The 18,264-nt window shown below is 38.8% G+C and overlaps 1 protein-coding gene across 1 annotated transcript in view; it reads left to right on the top strand.

Annotated features, from left to right (window-relative positions):
• Window positions 1-18,264, top strand: part of COL28A1 (collagen type XXVIII alpha 1 chain) — a 172,128-nt gene that overhangs the window by 78,903 nt on the left and 74,961 nt on the right. Inside the window, exons 21-25 of the mRNA XM_049641510.1 lie at window positions 2,576-2,647; window positions 6,149-6,217; window positions 6,857-6,925; window positions 10,514-10,582; window positions 10,758-10,826. Of these exons, the coding sequence (XP_049497467.1) occupies window positions 2,576-2,647; window positions 6,149-6,217; window positions 6,857-6,925; window positions 10,514-10,582; window positions 10,758-10,826 (348 nt within the window). The remainder of the gene's footprint in view (window positions 1-2,575; window positions 2,648-6,148; window positions 6,218-6,856; window positions 6,926-10,513; window positions 10,583-10,757; window positions 10,827-18,264) is intronic.

Raw genomic sequence — 18,264 nt, 5'->3', positions numbered from 1 at the left:
ATCTAGCTTGTCGGAACCTTTGAAAGACAGCAAGTATGTATCATTCATTTTTGTTTTCCTAAGATCTATCATAAGACCCAGATAATAGGAAGAGTTCAACACATGTTTTCTCAATAAATGCCCACATTGACATTTTAGAAACAGAAAAGAAGCCTTGAAATACATCCTTGAGACTTGAAAGTCTATATATTTTCTTCAAAAATTTATAGAATCTCACACAAAGCAATAAGAAATAAGTCATAATCCCAACCTTATTAAATGGAGGTTGCACTTTCACAACTTGGCCTAAGTTTATTTTGCACATTATAGAAATGCTGGTTGAATAACATCTTTATAGGTCAAGATAAGAATATCCAAATTCATCGACAAGACCACGAGTGACATAACCTACAGACTCTAAGGTGCCAGATGTTCCTGCAGTTTTTGTATAGTCATCAATGTTCATATAAAGATTATGAAGAATTACATATGAGTAAAGTAAAAATAAAATCTGTATAATTATTAGTGTTCTATTTATAATTGTATTAAAATGGTCATTGAAAACCTAAGAAATCTATGTTTATGCAAATATTGGCTAAAATTGAGTCCTTAACCTTAATTGTAAGAATTTGAAATTTAAATTCATTTGTAGAATTTCAAACAGTTTAATTTATTGACTTACCAGACTATGAGATCTCTTTTTTTGTGGGTGAATGTTGACAGAGAATACCTTTTTCACATCGTACAAAAACATTTTTAGAAATGCTCGTCTATTAACATTCAGGAAAACGAATGTTTTCTAGAATATACTTTCAGAAAATAGACCCTTGGAGTTAACCATTGAAGCTGAAGAATGAATGATGTCTCTGAGAAAGAGAGCTGAGGTTTGAATCCCACCTTGTGGTGTAGCTGGAAAAGAACATTCACAATAGTGTGAAGATAAACAGAATAGCTATCATGTTAGGGAAACCAAGGAGAGGGGGTTTCAAGAGGAAAGCAATTGGTGGTGTTGAATGCTACCAATAGAGCAAGGACAATGCTTTGGAAAAAGAGGGCTCTGGATTTGTAGCTCTGAGGGGTTTTGTGGTTTATGGAGGGTGATGGAGAAGAGTGGTAGGAATATATCACACAGCCCAGGCATGCTCTTGTTCAGTGTTGGCACTTTATTACCTTTAATTGGGTTCCTATTGCTATCTTCTGGGTTATTTAGGTTAGTAAATTAAACGTGGGAGTGAATGGAAGAAAATAACTAGTTGGGGTTAGATTTTGCCTCCATTGGCAAATGATAATGATACAGTAAGTTCATGGTACAATAACATTCAACTGTTATTTTTTATCACCCGTGTCACTGCTCTTTATTAGTTCGGACCTTGGGGAGTTAATTACAATCTGTGGGTGTAATACGAGTTCACCTCTTCTTAACGGAGTGTCTGCATTGCTGATGACCTTGGGAATGTGTCAGAAATGTGAATTCTTGGGTTTCAACGCAGACCTACTAAATCAGAAACTGTGGATGTGGGGCTCAGCACAAACCCTCCACGTGGGGTGACAAGCCCTCCACGTGACTCTGATACATGCTTAGGTTTGAAAACTGTGTTATAATCATTTATCTGATAAATGATTAAATGGTTTCACCTGCAACCCCCAAATTCATTCCTTTGTTGAGCTGAGCACACATTTAGATAGGATACCTTGCAACTGAGCCCTAGTTTAAGGATCGCTTTGTAATTCTCTGAGCTCTCTGGTTGGAGGTCACAAAATTCTTTCAGAGAAGCATAAGGTTACACAACCAGGCTGAGGAACAGCCAGTAGGCAGTTTCTAACTCTGCTCCAGGTTAATGCTCATGGATCTTTCTACCAATAGAATTATTGGTCTCCTTCGGGAGATAGAGCTAGACTCCTCATTGAGGAAGAAATGGGGCTGGATTTGAAAAATCTGGTTTCCTTCAGTGGTAACATTTTGTGTAGCTATTTCATGCTTCACTACCTTGTTGCCACTTCTTTTTAAAATTAGATTTTTTTCCATTCAACTATAATTAACATACAGTGTTTTGTTAGTTTCAGGTGTGTAATATAATGATTCAACAATTCTATACATTTCTCAGTGCTCAAGATAAGTGTACTGTTCAACCCCTTTACCTATTTCACCCATTCTTCCACCCAACTCCCTTCTGGCAACCACCAGTTTGCTCTCTATACTGGAAAACATCTCATTTTACGTTTCAACACTGAAGTGGCGTCAAAGCTGAAAAAGCATAGGTAGCTCTCTTTTCTGAAACTGTGAATGTCTCAGAAGCATCTGTTAATAAACCAACGGTGAAAAGAATTGTGAATTCAAACTGAAGTCCCCAAAGAGAGATACTGAGCTTAGATTGTTAAAAATATTAAATCACATTGAATAAATGGTGAAGACTGAACAATTCTGAAGTCACCCTATCTGCTCAAGAACATTGACAAATCCCATGCCACCCAGCAGGACTTGGGACACATTGCTAGGAAATCAGTGTCGGTTGGTAACAAGGTCCTGATAGGGTTGTTAGAAGAGCGAGGATGGTTTGTTAACACAACAACTGTCTTTTTATAATTATTTCATCAGGGTGATGAAGGGAAGAAAGGGAGCAAAGGAAATCAAGGACAGAGGGGATTTCCAGGGCCTGAAGGGCCGAAGGTATGTTTCTTATATTCTCATTTGTGCTCTTGGGAGATTGAAATTGTGTCTGGTTTTAATAGAATAGTAGATTTCCACTGCAAATTGGATTCCCTGGTTCCTACTCAACAAATACAAAACAAAACTCCCAAATGAAAAAGGCTTTAGAATAAGCATACTATTCCAGACCAAACAGGATGGAGTAAAGAGTCCACAAACTATGTCATCTTCACTGGAACATTTATGATTCTTAGAGACAATCTGTTTGTCAATTCTTTCAACTTACCACCAAATATTCAGAAGTTGGGATGAAGTTATGACTGTAGGAGATACCAATTCTCTACCATCCTTTTTTGCTAAACAACAGCACAATTCCAGACTAAGGCAGCACAGTAATGATGAGGAGTGGGGCTTCAGAATGCGGTAGAGTAGGATTTTCATCCTGCCCCACCCTGAACCTTTCTGGGCCCGTCACTTCAATCACAGAAAGAAAGTAAAAATAGTACCTATTCTAAGATTGCTGTGAAGATTGAAAGAGTTAATAAAGCACTTAGCACTGTTCCTGGCACATAGTACGTGGAGCTATTCAGAGAGTAAAAAATCAATACTGTGAAATGGAAAGTAGGAGATATATGTCCTGATAAAGTGATCAGGACAGGGTGCTGAGGATGAAGAAAAGGAAATTGTGAGACAGGCAATTAGGTATGTGTCCTGACTTAGCAGGAGAGAATATTGAGGTCATTTGGATGTGTCAGGAAACAGAAATTGCAAATCTAAGAGAGTTCAGGCTTCTAGGAAGATGCTATTTGTAAGGAGACAAGGAGCATGTTCAAGGACCAGATATTAAAAAAAACAACTAAAAGGGAAAAAAAATGGTATCAGCCACATACGAGCAGGTAGAAAATAAAGCATTCTCTGTAGACCAGTTATTAAGCTTCAGTGTCCATCAGTGTCACCTGGGAGCTTGTTACAAATCCATATTTCTTGGGGCATCTGGGTGGCTCAGTCAGTTGGGCGTCCGACTTCAGCCCAGGTCATGATTTGATGGTCTGTGAGTTCGAGTCCCGCATCAAGCTCTGTGCTGACAGCTCAGAGCCTGGAGCCTGCTTCAGATTCTGTGTCTCTCTCTCTGCCGCTTCCCTGCTCATGCTCTGCCTCTCTCAATCTCAAAAATGAATAAATGTTAAAAAAATTTTTTTTAATTGTATTTCTTGGTGCCATGCCTGGATAGCGTGACTTAACAGGTGGGTGGGTCCTAGCCATCTGTGTTTTGTAAATAAGTGCCCTATGCTCCAGGTAATTCAAGAAGCACCTGATGAGAAATGCCGCCATGTAGGGAAAATGTTGTATTAGTATTAATAATAATGGTTATTCCTTATATCTTACTCTTATTCAAAATATTTTTTCTGTATTTTGAAATAGAGCTTTTTTGATGAAGAATTGCTATTTTTTAAAGCATAATCACAATTTAATACAGTCTTTAAGAGAATTCTATACTATGTGTATAATTTCTTATTTTAAAAGAATAGATTAAATCTAGAAGCATAATCTTGTTTATTCTGGTTTAAGTGAGAATTTTAATGAGTTGATGTTTTATCCTTGGCCATAGGATTGAACAGGGTGGTTGTCTGTTGCCAAAATCCTCACTGTGTCATGCGCCATTGCCTTATAGGTTCGGAATTAAAGACTGGTATGTGCATGTGTTGGCACGATCTGGGCCCTGGTTGGCTGGTGTGCTCAGCCTGTGGGTCATACAGAGTAATCAGCACAGTGGGAGGGTCTCAGCGCTGAAGGTGAATGTGGTCTAGGGCACTAAGAGTCTTAGTGGTGAATCTGATTGATGGAGTCCCTCTTGGAGGAAACATAGGGGCCAAGTGGGCAGCTCATGCACTTGGAAACAGCTCAATCTCTAAGGCAAGGGGAGGCAAATTTCTTGGAAAAGTATAAGTAGTAAATAATTTAGGCCTTGTGGCCAAGAGGCAAAATTGAGGATATTACATAATCACTTATATAACAATCATTTGAAAATGTGAAAACTGGGATGCCTGATAGAACATGTGATTCCTGATCTCGAGGTCATGAGCTCAACTCTCATGTTGGGTGTGGAGCCGACTTACAGAAACAAAACAAAATATGAAAACCATTTTTAGCCAATGGCTGTGTAAAACATGGCAGCAGGCAGGATTTGGCCTGAAGGTCACAGTTTGCCACACCTATCCTACATCAGTAGTTTCCAAAGTGATTGATTATAAATCCCTACTAGCAAAAATGAATTCGACCACACCTCAATATAGGTTTATTTTTTAATTGTAAGTTTTATTCATAAACTATCATATTGTTATGATATTTACATAAATAATTAAAAATCTAAAAGATGAGATAAAAATATATCATGAAGCTTTAATATTTTCTTCTAGTATCCCAAATGGGTCATTTTGAACATGTCATGTTCTTTTAATGACAATTACTTTGCATAGTGTTCTAAAAATTTTTTTAAGGTTTATTTATTTATTTTGGGGAGGGGGAGGGCTTGCACACATCAGGGAGGGACAGAGAAAGAGGGAGAGAGAGAATCCTAAGCAGGCTCCATGCTGTCAGCACAAAGCCTATCACAGGACTTGATCTCACGAACCACAAGATCATGACCTGAGTCAGAATCAAGAGTTGGATGCTTAACCGACTGAGCCACCCAGGCCCCCGATGGTGTTTTTAAGTGAGGCATTTGTACCTATATCAGAACCAGCAGAAGTGCCTCATAAAATTCATATTCCTGGGCCCAGCCCCTAGAGCTACCGAATTAAAGTTTCTGGGGCTGAGACCTGACTATATTTTACCAAATTCCTCTTATGATTTCTCTACACTAAAATCTGAGAATCCTGGTCTAGAAGCAGGTGGGACAGAGATATTGCTTGGGTCTTTATTGAGAGTCAATATTGAGATGCCAAAAAATTAAATAAATAAGTAAATAAAAGACATGTTTGAAATTTTCTATTAAAAATTCCATTGTTTTTACCATAAACTCCCTACTTCTGAAAAGGGATGTGAGATAGCATACAATAGAAGACTGATACATCATGGGCCATAAAATAAAATAAAATAACAAAGGAAAAAGTTATAAACTAAAAGGAACATTATTTGCCTGCCAAGTGTACCCAAGAACTTATGCTGGAGAAAGTTCTTGTAATTGAACACATAGTTCCCTCTGAGCTTCCTGGCACACAATACAAAATGGAAGCACCGTGAATTGCATAATTTTTATTGGCAAATAAAAGAATACACAAGAGATAAAAATTTCCTAATACTCAGAACTTAATTGAATGCATTTATTAAAGGCACTGAAATCTTAATCATTAAAAACTTTAGTAGTGGTTTACAAAGATGCTCAAATATTTTCACATTGGTCTGGGAAAGAGGTCATAATATTTTTAAATGCTGGGAATACATTTCTATTTTTCCTAATATAATTCCTATATATGATTTCTTTGCTTGCAATGTAGTAAGTATTTTGCTCTTTTTTTTTAGGGTGAACCAGGAATTATGGGCCCTTTTGGGATGCCTGGAGCATCAATTCCTGGACCACCTGGGCCAAAGGTATGCATTCTTGAGAATACTTATTTTTTATATATACATATTTTAAACTTGGATCTTTGGCAGGTGGGGTGGGGAAAAAAATTCATGATACCAATGGACTAGAATTTTAGTTTTGGAAGAACCCCAAGATATTATCTAGTTCAACCCTGACAGTTCACAATTAAGCAAACTAAGGTCTAGCAGGAAATTTAAGATTAGAAAACAGATTTCTAGCTTCTGCTCTTGAACTTGTCACTTCATCATGAACTACCTCCACCAAATCCTGGATCCCTAATGCAAGTAAAAATGTACTGTGTTTATTCAGAAGAATCAGGTAGGATTAATAATCAGAAAGTCTGGCAGGAAAGAAATCTACTCAGATTTAAGAGGTTCCCATTCTTACAGTCCAAGTATTTGAGTCTAGGTAGCCACCTATTTTAGTGGCCTTCCTCTAAACAGCTGTCATAGTCTTTACCAACAGGTTTTATTTGCTTAGGATTTGCAATCCCCCTCAAATACATTAGAAGAAGACACTACCTCAAGATCAGAGACTGATAGATCAAAGCCTTTATAACCTGGTTCATCTCTTTTGTGCTTCGTGCTGTTATGGCTTCTCCTGCTACTTAAAGCCTGAAACTGAACGTTATTTGAAATACACAGGGAGACAGGGGAGGACCCGGGATGCCTGGATTTAAAGGAGAACCAGGAATTGCTATTCGAGGACCAAAGGTAGGCTTTATTCATGTTCTTTCTTCCCTCTACGAGACAGAAGGGAAAGGGGATTTAATGCACAGTAAGTTTATAGTTGAGACTGTTCTACTCACTGTCTACATTGAAGAACTCAGTGCATTGTTTTCGTTTTTAAAAATCAAGCCATCAGATAATTTATTTTTCATAAATGTGGAGGAATGATAGCCCCTTATGGTGAAATTTTGGATGACTCAATAGTTGTTTGAAAATAACTCCTTTTGTAATGTCTGTGGTACAAGAGATTATCTGACCTCTAGCTTCTTTCATTTACATAGGAATGGCATAGGTGTCTCTTCTGCAAACCACCACTGTGAAAAACAAAGCAGAGAAATTTAACTCAATAAATCTTCCAAACTTGAACTTTTTGGACAGCGTTTTGCAGAAGAGATACTGAAAGTTCATGTTTGGAAGCTTTATTGAATTAAATTTCTCTGCTTCGTTCTCCATCTTTCAGTTATTTTAAATGAAAATGCAAATAATTATAGGAGAAGACGGCTTTCAGTAATCATATCTATTTTCCATGGCAACAAGGCACCATTTCCCTGTTCATACAAAACCCAGCATCGCAGCAAAATTTAACATTCCAAATGTCACAAGCACATCCCATCCCCGTTTATGAGAACAGGCTTCAGGGCTCCATAATCAGCACTTCATTAAATCAGTAGCATGTTGTTATGTGGTTTTGAAACTGGTTTTAGTTCTATCAGATTGCCTCTTGTGGATACAAGGATTCAAGTACTAACATCAGGGATTTTCAAACTTCAAAAAAGAAAACTAAGAACCATTTTTGAAATATAATGCAAAACCTATTATATACTGCAATTAAGTTGGAGTGGTCCTTTTAAAGGTCAAGGGAAGATCCTGAACTCCATTGTTCTTAATCACTTTAACAGTTGTCCTTGCTAGAGAGACAATCTTCTGGTTTATTGAGGACACAGAAGGTTCCCAGGATGTGGGATTTTCAAGCTAAAACAGAGAAAAGTCCAGGGCAAACCAGAACAAGATGGTCATCCTACTCCCCAGACACTGAGGTACATGGGAACCCAAGCTCTGTACGACACAAGGAGAAAATTCCAGATTTTCTAATGCTAATACTGCAGATAGGGCTTTGATCAAGAACATTGGGTAGCAGTTTTCATATTGTTTGATAACTTCCTGAATCTGCATATTCCTAGTTCCATGATTTAAAATTACGTCTCTCTACTTATACTGTCCTTTACAGTAGAAATAAAATCCAATTAAATGTGCAGCCTGGATTTATTAGCCCCTCCTGTTTTTTTTTACTGATCGCCATTGGCATTGCTAATGATGTAGTTAAAGTAATTTGCTTCTTTACTCCATGATTTTTCTAATCCCTTGGTCTCTAATGATACTCTTTCTGCCATTCTTCCCTAATGCGCTATTTTTTAAACCTTTGAGAGGTTAAACGTCTGATAGAAGTTTTGGCACATAATTCAGTTTTGTATATGACTTCAGGGAGCTCCAGATCCTCCCCTAAAGCCCATTGCAAAACACCAGATTGATATTTCTGCCCTAATTTCTATTGAACGAGAGACGCTTCAAAGGGAATTGCTCTGCAGGACATTTTCTTGAATCCAGCGCATAAAGGCCAAGTGACAAAAATTCTCTCTAGAAATATATTGTGAGGAGTCCAGAATAAAAATCTGAGACAGAACAGTGCCCCTATCCCTGCCCCCTGATATTTCCTATTAATATTAGAAGTAACAAGCTAGCTGAAAATTTTGCAGGAAGCAGGACAAGGATCTCTAGGTAAAAAATGTTTAGTTGTAAACTATAAATGTTTTAACATTTTTTTCTCCCCATGTGGGTGCCAGAGGATAAACAGTAACAGCTGTTGATAATCTGTTATAGTCTTGAAACTTAGAAATAAAACCTGAAAGTGAATCTTGATTCCAGTTTTCTTTTCCTTTCAACTTAACCAGGGAGCAGTTACTATTTTCTTCTGTCGTTGGCCTGTTCCTTGTGTAGGCATGGAAAGAAACGGATATATTGTTTTGGAACATGTCTTTATGTAATGTTTGGCGCTTTAACATTAAATTTGGTTGGATTAACACAATAAATTGCTTCTAGTGACTAGTTAGTTCCTTAGAGCTGGGGATATGCCAAAATTCACCTCTCCAGAAGAACTTGTTTTTGCTCTCTGTCACATAACTTGAAGAGATCATCCTGGGGTTTTGTTCACGATAAATAGTAGATTAAGTTCTTACAAGTGGCCACACGTTTCCTAGAGATCACTCTTAAGAAGGTTAATCCCATAAAACCAGTCTCAATTTAATAGGAAAAAACAGCTATTGTATTCATGATTTTCAAAATAAACTTAACTTTTTTATACTTAAAGAGTATGTAATTTTCTTCCCCCCAGTCAATCATTCATTCATAGAAGTAGAATTAGGAACAGCTTTTGAGAGTTGGATTGTGGGCAGCATTTGGCTTGGGATAACGGTAGTTTGATCTCAGAATTTGAGATCCTTGCATATAAGGAAAGCACTGAGAGTCCTGCTACTTTTTCCAATCTTGGGAAACAAAGGTCTGCCAATTACTAGTTTCTTTCTAATGTAAAACCCATAGGAATATGGACAGTTTTTAATCAAAATAGTTGATATGCGTTGAAAGGGTCATTGTAAGAGTTACCACAGCAACAGAATGGAATGTGATACAAAAAAAATTACACATTTTATATACAGCGTAATAGGTTTATATTTACTGAATCTTCTAAGAGTTTTCCTCATTTTTTTCTTCCTCTCTCTCCATTTTACTTGAGCCAGAAATTTCTTTGATTTCCATTCGAAGGAGAGTTACACTTTCCCGAAAATCCTGTCATTCAAAAGGCAGTAATCACACTTTCCTCTATAGAGGAGGCCAGTTGTAGCTACCAAAAGTTTTTGATGCCAAAGGTTATCATGTAAAGCAATATTTAGAACTTCTTCCTCGGTCTTGAGATATGAATCACAACACAAACTCTGTGTCCTGTATGTTTACAACTTGTTTTTTAAAAAAATTAATCCGTATTTAATTTTCATTTTGGCTTATTTATTCCTTGTGTAATTTGGGCACCACTGAAGAGGACAATGGATATAGTATAACAATAGGTAGCACATAGTTATCTTTACATTCAAAATTTTACACTTGAAATATAGCTATGTATTCTTTCCTTCTCTTCTCACACTGTGCTTATTAAAATTTCTCATTTTTATACTTCTCCACAATTTATGATGCAGAAAAGTATAAATTTAAAAATTAACCTATCAACAATCGGCCATTTTTAATTCCTATGAAATGTGTTTCCTATAGAGGACTTTGTAATGGTTCACATATATTCCCTATATTCACTCCATGCTTCCCACCAAATGCAAATGGGTAAGACTTATGAAGAGAGACTTATAACAAGTTGCCGTCTGTGGTAGAATTCCCTTCTAAAATTTTTCAGATCATTCCTTTGCATTATCAAATGCATGTTTGCCATATAGAGTTGGTATTGTGCTTAAGTTTTGCCAGGTGTTTCATAGTTTAGTCTAACATTATGACCTGGTGTTGGAATTTACCCAGGGTGCGCAAGGACCTCGGGGACCAGTGGGTGCTCCAGGACTCAAAGGTGATGGCTATCCTGGTGTGGCTGTAAGTGTGGACATCGCTGTTATTTCCTTCATTTCCTCTCTCTTCCCTCCTTCCTTCCTTCCATCCTCCCCCCCCCCTTCCTTCTTTCCTTCCTCCCTACCTTCCTTCCTTTCTTCTTTGATGAACACTGCACATGACAAGTACACTCACTCTCTCCTTTATTATGTCATCTCAGGGACCTCGGGGACTACCAGGACCCCCTGGACCAATGGGTTTACGTGGAGTGGGGGACACTGGAGCAAAGGTAAGATTTTAAAGTAAGTAACATAGAAGCTTCTAAAAAAATGTATTTATAGGTAAGTGACTTTGGTAAAGGTGAATTTTTTTTTTTTTCCAAACATGCTAGAAGACCAGTGGTGTCTAAAGAATGTATAGTTATATATCTTCACCTATGGACTTTCTGGGGAACTCACACTAATTTGAACATGTAGATTAACTTTGTGGATTATCTCCTGCTTCGCTGGTATCAACTCCCATGTTCCTTTGCTGCTTTGTTTTCTGTATGAAAGTCAGAGTTTGGTCCAGAGCCCTCTTCCTACTTTAGACATCTCTTCCCTGGGTGTACTCATTCAGTCCCATGGTTTTCACCACTACCCATGTGCTGATGCCTTCTCTCTTCAAAACATATTTTTGATTCCAGCTGTTTTTCTCCTTCTGCTTCACCAGGGCAGACCACCATCATCTCTTACCTGGGCTGTTAATCTCTTCAATGGCCTTGCCTCTTCCATCTTGGCCCTTCTGTTACCTAGCAGGCAGAGTGGTATTTTAAAACCATGAACCAGGGGTGCCTAGGTGGTGCAGTTGGTTAAACATCTGACTTGGGCTCAGGACATGATCTCTCATTTCCTGAGTTTGAGCCCTCCATTGGGTTCACTGCTGTCAGCACAGAGCCCGCTTCAGATCCTCTGTCTCCCTCTCTCTCTGCCCCTCCCCAACTCACACTCTCTCTAAAATAAATAAAAACATTTTTTAAAAAGTCATTAAAACCACGAAACAGATCATATTCCTTTCCTTCTCAAAAAACACTCTGATGGCTTGTCTCTGCACTTAAAACAAGCTCTTCCTGCTTTCTGTGGCCTGTGAGGCCCTTCATGACCTGATGGTAGCTTCTGCCTCCTTCTTTGTTGCCTTCCGCCAGCCACACTGGTCTGCCCTATTTCAGCTCATTCCTGCTTCTAGGTCCTGGCTCTGTCAAGATGGCTCATTTTCTCTCTCTCTTTCTCTTTTTTAAATTTCTTGATTTATTTATCTATCTATTGAGAGAGAGAAAGAAAGAAAGAGAGAGAGCAGGGAAAAGGCAGAGAGAGAAGGAGAAGGAGAATCTTAGGCAGTCTCCACACCCAGTGCACAGCCTGACACAGGGCTCGATCTCACAACCATGAGATTATGACCTGAGCTGAAATCAAGTGTCAGAAGCTTAACCGACTGAGCCACCCGGGCACCCCAAGATGGCTTATTCTTAAGGCCTCCACTCAAGTCTCACTTCACCTGGTCTTGACCACCTAAACAAAGAACAATCCTGTCTCCCCTTCCCCATCACTATCACATCCCCTTGAATATTTCCTCCATAGCATTTATCACCGTTCGAAGCCATCTTGTTCATTTACTGTTCTGTGTATCCCACGGAAGTGTAAGTTTCCCTGAAGGCAGGTTGTTTGTCTCATTCCCTGCCAAATTACTGGCACAGAAAGTAGGTGTGCCACACACAAGGAGCATTATAACATGTAATGAACTGCAGGGGTGCCTGGGTGGCTCAGTCGGTCAAGCTCAAGCGTCTGACTTCAGCTCAGGTCATGATCTCACGGTTCATGAGTTCGAGCCCTGCATCGGGCTCTGTGCTGACAGCTCAAAGCCTAGAGCCTGCTTCAGATTCTGTGTGTCTCTCTCTCTTCCCCTCCCCACTCATATCCTGTCTCTCTCTCTCTTTCTCAAAAACAAACATTAAAAAACAAAACAAAAAACATGTAATGAACTGAAAATGAATGAAGGATATTACTCTAAAGAAAAAAATATTTCCTTGGAAGCATATCTACTTAGCTTTTCAAACGCTTCCAGGTCATTAGTGAGAGAAGTTGTAATTGCTCCATGTCAGCTTCTCATTTTGAGTTTTTGGTCTCTGCCGTCGAACTTGGGAGTGACAACACCTACTGATGCTTCTGTGCAGTGAGGCAGATGCCCTTTTGCCTTCTCCAAAGATGATTGGAGACCCATGGCACTAAATATTGTCTCTAAAGGACAGCTTGGCTCCCCCCTTTCTCTGTTAGGGTAACCATGAGAGTCCAGGAAGAGACTGCATCTGAAGGTACTATGTAAATGTGCAGCTGAGCACAGCTGAGATACTTTGATCAAGGTTCTGGCTTGGTCTGACTCAGAACTGAATCCAATCCTCTAACACCCCTTGACAGTGTCAATAACCATACTAAATTTGGGGATTGAAGTATTCTTTGTTTCCTTAACGCATGGTAATCTGTCAAATGTTAAAATTTAAAAATAGAATGACATTTCAATACATAAATCTTGTTATTTTCTGCTCTGAGTGAAGCACTGGTAAGAGCTTTTGTTATTACATAAATATTCCTTCAGTTAGGAAAGTAGAAACTTATTTAAAATATGGCATGAAATAAAATATATTAAATATCTACTGGAATGCATTTGTATTCTAGTGGAAACATGATCATTTACATTTCCACTGAGCACATTATTATATTTTATGTAAGTATACATCATATTATATTAAATTATACTATTATGCTACTGCTTTATATTTAGCAATGATAATAAAGACAGGCACTTAGACACATAGAACATTTTAAAATCTGTTTCTTGTGAATATTCTACTGTGTCAGTTTATTTAACATACAGGCTAAAAGATTTACTAAATGATTTTGGGGCACCTGGTTGACTCAGTCAGTTAAATGTCTGACTTTGACTCAGGTCATGAGCTCACAGTTTGAGAGTTTGAGCCCCACATTGGGCTCTGTGCTGACAGCTCAGAACCTGGAGACTGTTTCCGATTCTATGTCTCTCTGTCTCTCAAAAATAATAAAATAAACATTAAAGTAAATTTTAAAAAAGATTTACAAAATGATTTCATATACTACTGTTTTTCTCTAAAAGTCCCTTGTATTTGCTATCATAACATTTTAGGGGGGAAATAAAGAAAAAGGGTATTTCTTCAAGATTTTATCCTATTTTGCTTCTTTTTAAAAAAGTTTTTATTTATTTACTTTTAGAGAGAGAGAGAGAGAGAGAGAGCAGCAAGGGCAGAAAGAGAGGGGGAGAGAGACAGAATCCCAAGCGGGCTCTGCACTGTCAGCCCAGAGCCCAATGTGGGGCTCGAACTCACAAACCATGAGATTACAACCTGAGCAGAAACCACGAGTCAGACACTCAACTGACTGAGCCACCCAGGCACCCCATGCCTATTTTACTTTTTGAAACAACCAACATGTTGCCCGAGATGTGTCTTAAGTGACACTCATTATCTCTGTTAGCTCGCACAGGAGGCTGAGTGGAGGCAGAAGCTGAGAGCTAATTCCCAGCTGAGACGAGGAAAGAATATTTGCAGGACCTGCCTCTGTTTTCCTGTCCCCCACCACCCTCTAGGCTGCCTTTTTTCCTCTCTTTGACCTCTTCCTGGGGATACTAGGAAGATGTGTTATCCTGGAAATTTCTGTCCCTAGAAGGAGATGTTAGGAGTATGAGCTGGTCTTGGAATGAAAGAACATGGATCATAAACTTGAAAATAAAGGAAATTCTAAAAGCAAACACCAACTTTCAAATAATTTTCAATATCACCTCTTGTCTTTGTAGAGGCCATAAATTCTCTATACAGCCTCTTCCTCTGAAGAAAAGTTTTGGAAACACACACACACACACACACACACACACACAAAGAAAAATGTTTGGAAAAGTTTAATTTCACCTAATTTTGTCCTTCTGATTTGGTAAAGTGGGGATGAGAGCCTTAAAATACCTAAAGGTGTCAATGGTAGCAAAAGCACTGGTCTCAAATGTGTACAAAATTCCTTGCCTTTCTTTCTGACTTAAAATAACAGAGAAATTGTAATTATGTGGGAGTGTGTGTACGTGTATGTAATTGTATAGACATATATATCTGATATGTTTTTCATTTAAACTCTGTGTAGTCACCTTAAAATATTGGCCTTAGCGCATTAACTTACAAAACAAATGTGTTTTGAAATGAGGAAACCATTAAGGTTGACAATTTATGGTAGGTTTTTGTGATATTTAGTTAAGGGCACATGTGTTTAGCATATGACATAGACATTAGAATCAAAGCTCCTATGTTTCAAAACATATCAAAAGCAGTCCCTGACATCTTGCACCCTTGTGGTGCTCTCTGGCTTTTTTCCAAGTGGAAGAATTCCATATGACATCAGTGGGTATAGTGCTTCTATATACAATGACCTTGAATTGCATCCAAATTTTGACAAGTGCTTCTGAAAGATTTCTACAATTCTTGTAGAAACTACACTTCCAAGCGGATGGTAGATACAGTTTTAAAACCTACTTTTGAAACACGCCAGGAAGAACTGACAATTTGGTTTCTTGGTAAGCGGGACATGCTCATCTAACACCCAGTTCCCTGGAAACTGACTTGTTTGTTGATGGGGAAGGCCAGCTCCACGGTCTTATTTAATGCTGCCTGGACCCCTATAGATGAGAAGGACCCTTTGTGATTTGGGGACAATCATTATGCGAATCTCTTCTCCCTTTGAGAAGCCCAGATAACTCTTTGACCCTGTATTTTCATCTGCAAAGGCTATGAGGTGCATGTCACCCAGAGGCTTATCCACTGACATCTCTGAGGGTAAGAGTTTATTCTTGGCCTCTTAGAAGAGAAATACAAGGAGTGGCTCTCCTGAGCTCTGTAAGGGCAAATGTATTCTGCCATGCACCTGTCTTGGCCCTTTCAGCCCCCTTCAGTGTGCTAGCTCATCAGAGAGGAAGTCAAGCCTTCCCTAAGGCTCTGGAGCAGGTGAGCTTGGGCCAGTCCTTGCACAGAGGAAATCTAACCTGCCTTTTAGGGTGTTCAAGGGACCTCTTAATCATCAAGTGGTTGGAATAAAATCTGTGGGCAGAGAACACATGTTGGGTTGCTGTTGCTATTATTACCGTATACCATATAAATATATATTATATACTACTTAAGTATTTCCAGAATATCATGGCATTTTAAGCTATTCCCTTATTTTATAGGTGAGAAAATCAAGAACAGGAAAGGTTGAACAACTTGCCCCTTTACAACACAAACAGTTTTGATACTATGTTGTGTTCATGTGTAAGGGAGAGACTATGGATATGGATGAATGAACGAAATCAGAGCAGAGAGAATGACTCACCCTGACCTACAGATGCTTAATCTTCAAAGCTGTCTATCTTCCAGTTATCTCGGCACCATTTAGTGTATAGTTGGATTGTCTTTCCATCCTAGCTTTTCCATCACCAAAACTTAAATCACGTAAATATTAAAGGGACGCATAAACTCAAACCCAAAAGAGTTAAACATTTTTCCAAAGATTTAAATGTTTGAATATTGTAAATACATGCTTTATTTGACAAAAGTGGCCCAGAGTCATAAATTAAAACGCAAGTCTCTGTGAAATTCCACCGAGTATCATTATTCTAAAAATGTTCCCAGCATTTGAATTGTCCCTCTGTTCTCTGCAATGGCTCACATATGTGCACACCACCAACAAGCAGTGGCAGAACAGAGGAGCGATTCACACAGAGATGCATTAGGAATTTGCAGATTCTCTTGGTGGGTATGGACTGGACAAGAAACTCCAGCTTGAACAGTCTCTGATAAGGAGGGCTGGCCTTGGATGCAGGCTTAATGACAGTGAAATTAAGGGTCTGTAACTCCAAGTTGGAGCTAAAGAAACCCACTTCCCATAATATGACTGCAAAATTGTGACAGGCAGGGCAATCGGCTCAAAAACAGGACTAATTAGAGCCAGAGCCATAGCAAGTTGAAATGCCAAGCAATCCGACCTTTAGATTTCAAAAGAGGTCACATTCAAGACCAGGAAAACTTGGCGAGGTGACCTTTCCAGGTTATCCCCCAATTCAGTTCCATGCATGTTCTTCAAAATCAGAACTGCATTCCGGCCTGTCTTGTGACCTGCAGAGTTGCTTTCGTCTCTCCTTGCTGTTTTCCTGGCTCTGCATGGCTCTCCCCAGCAGCACATACATCCTTCCCTTCCGCCTTGGAGACACACACTAAATCCTCTTAACATAAGCCAACCAACTCACCATCAACACATTTCTATTTTCAATCATGCAGACTAGAGGAGTGCGCCCCCAGTGGGAAGTTATATTGATTATCAGTGCAAGAGAGCCTTCTCTTCTGTCTGTCATTAGGGACAATATCAGTATTTTTATTTTCAAGGTTTCTAATTCAGCTAAATGAGAAAGACTCTCTCTCCAATGAGATTCTTGGCATAGGGGAATCATTTGTTCATCTCTGATGAGTTGATTTTGAGAAAAGAAAGATCCTCCCTGGATCCTAAAGCAAATTTTTAAATTATCACAGACTTTGAAAAACTGCTCCTTTGGGGTGAATATTAAAGTTCTAGGAGAGAAATTACCTGGAATAATTGAAATTAGCTTAAATATTTTGAAATTTAAAGCTAGGAAAGTATGATAAAGGAAATGTTATCATGATTTGTGTTCTTGTTTCCCAGCACCTTCTTTTTTTTTTTAATTTTTAATGTTTATTTATATTTGAGAGAGAGAAAGAACCAGAAGGGGAGGGGCAGAGAGAGAGATGGAGACAGAATCTGAAGCAGGCTCCAGGCTCTGAGCTGTCAGCACAGAGCCCAATGCAGGACTCAAACTCACAAGCCGTGAGATCATGACCTGAGCTGAAGGTGGACGCCCAACTGACTGAGCTACCCAGGTGCCCCTCCAGCACCTTCTTAATTATTTTCACATCTCCCTGATAATTGTGCTAGTAATCGTTGCTGTCTCCCTTCTCACATTAAAGGGTGTCAGTGAGAAGTGACTGAGTATTATGACAACGGCCAGTCAATAACCAATACTCATTATCAGTATCAGGCTGCGTATTCATAAACTTAGAATAAGACCTCTAAAATTTCCATTGACATCCTGGCAACCACAAGGGAGGTATTGCAGTCACTAAACCAGTACCTATGCTCATTAGATAATCCGTTCCAGAGTGGTGCTTGTGTTTGTGGTAGCTGGTGCCTTAGTAGGTATATCTTAATTTTATTTAAAAACCAGAAAAGAAAAAACATTAAGCAGTTGCTAATCATCGCTTTGACTTTTGCCTTAATTTTTTAAAGTTTATTTATTTTTTGAGAGAGAGAGAAAGAGAGAGAGCGAGCAGGGGAGGGGCAGAGAGAGAGAATGCCAAGCAGGCTCCACGCTGTCAGTGCAGAGCCTAACTCAAGGCTCGATCTCATGAACCAAACCATGAGATCATGACCTGAGCCAAAATTGAATCAGACGCTCAACCAACTGAGCCACTCAGGTGCTCCAGACTTGTGCCTTATTTTAAAACTCAATCATTTCCTGGTTTCATCATTTAGGAGAATCTTGAGTACTGTTCCTTGGAAAATTTTTAAGAAGTGAATTCTTTTCATAGGGAATTCAGTTTGCTTTTCATTGTGCCCAAGTAGAAAAGCATGAAATCC

Source organism: Panthera uncia, chromosome A2 (assembly GCF_023721935.1).
Source record: "Panthera uncia isolate 11264 chromosome A2, Puncia_PCG_1.0, whole genome shotgun sequence".
Taxonomy (NCBI): domain Eukaryota; kingdom Metazoa; phylum Chordata; class Mammalia; order Carnivora; family Felidae; genus Panthera; species Panthera uncia.
The sequence above is the reverse complement of the archived record's forward strand: the minus strand, read 5'-3'. Positions and strand labels throughout refer to the sequence as shown.